The 6,000-nt window shown below is 41.1% G+C and overlaps 1 protein-coding gene across 6 annotated transcripts in view; it reads right to left on the bottom strand.

Annotated features, from left to right (window-relative positions):
* Window positions 1–247: 247 nt before the first annotated feature.
* MANSC1 (MANSC domain containing 1) overlaps window positions 248–6,000 on the bottom strand; it is a 30,477-nt gene continuing 24,724 nt past the window's right edge. For all 6 annotated transcript variants that reach the window (XM_073329598.1, XM_073329589.1, XM_073329583.1 and 3 more), the window contains one exon: window positions 248–2,690. In XM_073329598.1, coding sequence (XP_073185699.1) covers window positions 1,861–2,690 — 830 coding nt within the window. In that variant the 3' untranslated portion in view covers window positions 248–1,860. The remainder of the gene's footprint in view (window positions 2,691–6,000) is intronic.

Below are 6,000 nucleotides of genomic sequence, written 5' to 3'. Positions count from 1 at the left end.
CTGATCCTTTGACCGTGCTCCTGTCCCTGTTATTTCATTAGTTGTCCCCCGGAATCATTTGGTTTCCAGGTCCTGTGGATCTTCCCCTTAAGCTGGGGAGGGAGGGTCCCTCAGCAGTGGATGAGCTTCCGCCCGCCCACTTCCCGGAACCCAATAGGTACAATGAAGTTTATTTAGAGAAAGTTTTCAACTTCTTTGTTTTGCATAAATTAATCTGTGAACAATTAATTTTTCTTCATAACCCTGTTAGTTTGAGTTAAAATTAAAGATGGATGCTTTAAGAAATTTATTCTAAGAAAATTATTTTTGTACCCCTCCAGCTTAATCCCATGATAAAAACCTCACCTCAAGCACCAAATTTCTCACACCGCCTAAGAAACGATTGGATATAGGTTATTTTTTTAATTTAAAAATGAATTATTTCCCCTTATTTTTGATAATCCCATTTTTCTGTTGTTGATTGTACTGGCTGTCAAATGGATGCTCTAGGATCTAGGCTTTCATTTAAAAAAAAAAAGATTCTATACTTCATGATTGTGACAAGCTTTGAAAACAAGAACTGGATGCTACAAACCCTGTCATCCCACCCCACACACTGTTGCTTCCCACAGCTGTGCCCCCTGAATGTGGCTGTTCACTCCCACACTCTTGCTCATCCCTTGCCCGCATCACCAGAGGCAGGGAAGTCCATGTGTAGAGTGCATGTGGGTGTTAACAGCCATGTAGAGGAGGCATGAGAGTAGGGTTGCCACCTGACTAGGTTTTCCCAGGATCATCCCTGTTTTGAGGTCGCTGTCCTGGGAAATCTGCAAGGATGCTCTGTACACACTGCCAGCTGTCCAGTTTTATGGGCTCAGGATCATTTTGGATGTTCCAGGTTTTGTACCTCAGAGGTGGCAACTCTATGCAGGAGGTGAATGAAGATGCATGTGTGGAGGGAGGTATAAGAAGGGGCAACATGCTATTAGATACAGGGAGGTTGGGAGTGAGGGGACAGGGCTGTGCAGTGGGCCTGGAATGGAGTGTGAGCTCAGCACTGGGACAGCAGTGCTGCCTGGGTTCCCCAGTGCGCTGATACAGCTTAGAGCTTCTTCTACTAAACTCAGAAGATACACAGGCTTGCTGAGACATTTCTATTGATTGGAAGTGGCATCTCTGATTGCTAGACAGATTTGTGTGATGCAGACACAGCTGTCCTTTAAAGTCAGAGATTAGTATCCCTATGGAAGTGGCAGTGGCAGGACCCATGCCTTTAAGTGGTGGAATAGAAGACAAATGGTGTTAGGTGCCTTAACCTTTCATTTCCTTGATTTTATATCAGGTAGGTTTATGTGCATAGCACCCTTCACTCTTACACCATGAAATTTTGCATATGAATGATTTCTTTTTAAAGTGTCCCTCTATGGCATGAGGCAATGTATTAAATAGGACTGTCAGGCAAACAGTAGTGTTTACACACTGTTTAACAGATATTTTTGTGCCAAATAGTAACAGAATAGGGGGGTGGGCTGTACAGATGCACAAAATAAGTTTTGTTCACAACCTAATCAAGGTGTAGAATATTATGTTAGGATCTTGATCTTTTATTTTAAATCTAAAAACATCTCTGCTTAACGTAGACAGTGTTTGTTTATTTTATGATTTTGCAGTTAAATAAATGTTACTCCGCAATTCAGGGTGTACTTTTTTTGCAGGGGGTGGGGCGAAGACCATATCAACAGCTGCTTGCCCCTTTCCCATCTTCAGCTAAGAGAGAACACACCCTTCTCAAGGATTTCAGCACTGCAGTTCAGTTTCAGGCTACAGCTGCTAACAAAGACTGCACTTCTTACCAATGTATTGTTTCAATTTCCCCTCCCATCACACGTCAGTATACATTCCATTGATCAAGTAATCTAGCCTATTATAATGTCTTCTCTGAAGAGATTGAGACATCCTTCTGCCTATTAGCGCAATAACTAATAGCAAAGACACTATCCCAAAAAGTAAAGCTGCTATGAGACCACTTTTGTCACCAGATTGAGGGGCATGCTTGCTTTTTGGATCATCATCTAATAGGTAGGCTTCTGAATCAAGCTGCCTATTATCCTGGTGCATATTTTGAAAAGGAGCCAAGGAATCCTTACTAAGCAAAGCACCAACTGACAAAGAAAAGAGAGCGATGCTGCTAGTACTGTCTGCAGAGGTGGCTATTGGCTTGATCGTGGTGGCAGATGTTCTTAGCCTTGCAAATTCTGTAGCAGTTCTGGAATTTGAGACCAGGCGGTCAGGTGTGGTAAAAGCAGTGGTGGTAGGAATCTGAGTGCTAGAGGTTGCGGTTTTGGGTACCGCGCTACTGACAGTGGTAGGAAGCATGGGAGGCGGTGGTGGAGAGGAGGTGCTGAACTGAAAAGTATGAGCAGCCCTGGTAGGCATCAGCTCCGTTAGCTTTTGTTTTGGGAAATAATCTAAGGTCTCAGGATGTTTTTTCTCTTGGCCTTCAGGAACCTGTGTGTGAGATTCAGTCTTAACTAAATCTTCTTCTATATGGTCAATGAGTTCAGACATCTGAGAAGTAACCGATTTCTGCAAAGCAGCAGTATGATTCAGGTGACCTGCCTGACTGGGAAGGTCAAAGCGAGCTGCTTGTGAAGAAAGAGAGTTTCCATTCGTGTTGTAATTTGCAAGCTGTGAGTCCAGAATCTGTATACCTAAAAATAGAAAGAAAATATATAAATTAATTATTCAATCCACTTTAGCAATCAAATGCTTCCTCTGCCTACTGCTTCTTCTGAATCCAATAGAGAATCACAAAAGGGACCCACCCCGAAAAGAAACAACTAAACTGCCTGGGGTATCATGATTTTCTCCTATATTTTTTTTTTAAATCACTCAAGTGTTTGGCAATAGGCATATTAAAATTACAGTTGTCATAGCACAAATTGATACTCCATCTCCAAAGCCTAAAAGTATCAGGCCGGATTCTTCACAGTCTTACACCTCATGTAAGCATTTACCTCTGTGTAAAGCAAGCATTTGATTTGGTAGTGTTCTGCACTCACATTGCACATGTTTAAATGCTTATACAGAGGTGCAAGGCTGTGAAGAATCAGGCCAATCATCTTCAAAACATTCTTAGTCTTTGCCAACCAGAGAAGCAGAAGTTACCAAGTCACACTTGTATTCGTCAATTTTGCATAGATCAATCTAAAGTACTTATAAGGTCCCTGTTGCTTCAGTATCTGGATGCCTCACAATCTTTTAATGTTATTATCCTCACAATGTAATTATCCTGTGGGGTAGGGAAGTATCATTATCTTCATTTTACACAGGCACAAAAAGGTTCAGTGACTTGCAAAAAGTCTCACAGGAAGTCTATGGAGGAGCATGAACTTCAGCCCAGCTCTCCTGAGACTCAGGCTAGTGTCCTAACTACTGGACCATCCAGAATTAATTTTCTTACAAACCCGCTTCACTCCACTTAGTTTCTCTGTGTACCTGCCTGCAATACTTTTATTTTTTTTTAATCCATGCAGATGAGACAGGCTTAGGGGTAACCTGGGGACATCCATCTACACAGAGGATAGATAATTCAGTCCTTGATCTCTCTGGGAAGAAGGAGGAACACTGCATTGTTACAACTGTATTGCATCAGGGATTGAATGGAGCCTCTACAGTTTACAAGCACCTCTCTGATTGAAGTATCTGCCTGACTCAGGGTTCAACAGTGTACCTGGAACAAATTAAAATGCTGATGTGTTACATTGGCACTGAACGAATTTAAATATCTTAATATCTTGCAGGCATAGCTTGAAGGATGCAGGATATGCCTATTGAAAACAAAAGTTGTACATGCATATACATATGGAATTTGTGACCACACTAGTGGAAGACCCATGTTCCCACATCACATCCTGAAATCTGCTCATTGCAAATGCATTCCACTTGCTCTGACTGGGTTTATCAATCCTGTCTATCAAATAGAGGGATTGTCACATGGATTCCCAGCCCTACCACCACGCAGTGAGCAGAGCAAGGAGATATTCCAACTTAGCAGCCAGGTAGGAGAGTTCCACCCATCCAACCCTATACCTGTAGAAAGTAAGGAAAGCCACCCTAATACCCAGTAACTAGGCGACAGAAGAACCCTCTCCATCCCAGAAGCTAAGAAGAACAGAAAGAATGGATCTCAGAAGTGTGACACATAGGGATTTCTACCATGGCAAACAATTGCTATTACGAGTGTAACAAATCCCCACATTCTCCAAAACATCCTGCCAACTTCCTACACAACAAACTGACTTGTTGAACAGTCTGGGTCTCCACTCTTTTACTAAGAGAAAGGTACCCCCATGAGAGCCATCATGACGGGAAGTGGATGAAGAGTTGTTAGAAATGAGGAGAGGCAGGGTCCATCATAAGTAGTTGACTCAAATGTTCACCTTTCCTCTGAAGTTAAATTGAATCGGTTTCTAAGCAGCACAGTGCATAGCAGCTATGTTAAAACTATTAACTGGAGTCTGGTAGCAAAATATGCACAGTTTGGCATGATAAAAGCTGCATACAAACTCACATTATTGACAAAGATTCCATTATGTTAAGATACTGTATATAGATCCTATGCAAAAAAACCCCCTAACACTTTGGGTGAGTAATAGTTCTTGGGAAGACTAACTAACTGGCACACCTCCTTTGTTCACATCATCCAACAGCCAGTTGAATTTACCACTGGGTGTGGTGCTTCACCCTTATTCATTGTATTACCTCTAAGTACTGGAGGGTTGATCAGACATGAAATTCCTAAGCAAACAAGAAACCACACACCCCCAACACTTAGATAACCTAGAATTAATGGTGAAAGAATCTGACTCTTCCTTCAATTGAAAAATCTCTAAGAAATGGATTTTCTCTCTGAGAAAAGTTAAGTGATAAGACAACCATGTTAAGGTTCCACTTTACAAGATCACCATAACATTAAAGTATGTAAATATTTGGGTGACCTTCACTGTATACCTTTAAATTTTCCCCTGCCACCTGACAGCAGCCAGAAACTAAGATAAACAAGTTGACTCACAGGCTCACCTCATCAGTGATTGCCCTAGTATCCCTAATGTAAAACTATATGAAGGGTGTACACACTTGCTTCCCTCAGAATTTCCCCCAATATATCTAGATTTTGACCAGCAACATCTCTGCTCTTAAGAGCAAAATTGTGCAATACACACAAAATAAGTACCAAACTGAGATCACCTGACGCGTAAGTCAGGATTTGACCTCAGGCGAGTGCACTAACCCTGTGTATTCATAGATATTTAGGTCAGAAGGGACCGTTATGATCATCTAGTCTGACCTCCTGCACAACGCAGGCCACAGAATTTCACCCTTCCTTAGCAACAGGTCTTTGCAAGAGAACAGACAGGAAGAAGACGAGAAACTGAATATATGGAGAATTTAGAAGGAGAGTACACTGCTAAGTAGCTTACATTCAGATTTTGCCTGCCTTAAAATTGATATAATTAGATACATATAGGACTTTTGAAAAAAGAAGTGGCGGATTTAAAATATACAATTCATGGTCTCTTCTGTCTCAACTGGAAGCCCCTTTATGCAGAGTGCTGTGCTAACTTCCATTATATTGGGTCACAAGGAAGGAAAAAAACCTTCACAGTTAATTCAATTAATTGAAATGGAAAGACCACCTACCCCAGCTGCTGTGGTACAAGTTGGGAAATATATTTTAGGTTTCTAGAGGGGACATTAAGCAGCATAGAGCAAAAAAACAGTTATGTTATGAACTGGAATGCAATAACTTTTTAAAGAAAATTCCATTTAAAACCATAATCAGAACGAGAAAATCCTTGTTATATACCAGTTTTTTACCACATGGCCTTTTCACAATCTATCCAACAGACACCAAAAAACTCCCAGAGTCTACCAAGAACAAGTTATTGATTTTTCTGCAAGCTTTACTCAGTAGTCAGAAAGGGATTTCTACATAAATTGATATTTTATTATTTAACG

This window comes from Lepidochelys kempii, chromosome 1 (assembly GCF_965140265.1).
Source record: "Lepidochelys kempii isolate rLepKem1 chromosome 1, rLepKem1.hap2, whole genome shotgun sequence".
NCBI lineage: Eukaryota > Metazoa > Chordata > Testudines > Cheloniidae > Lepidochelys > Lepidochelys kempii.
The sequence above is the reverse complement of the archived record's forward strand: the minus strand, read 5'-3'. Positions and strand labels throughout refer to the sequence as shown.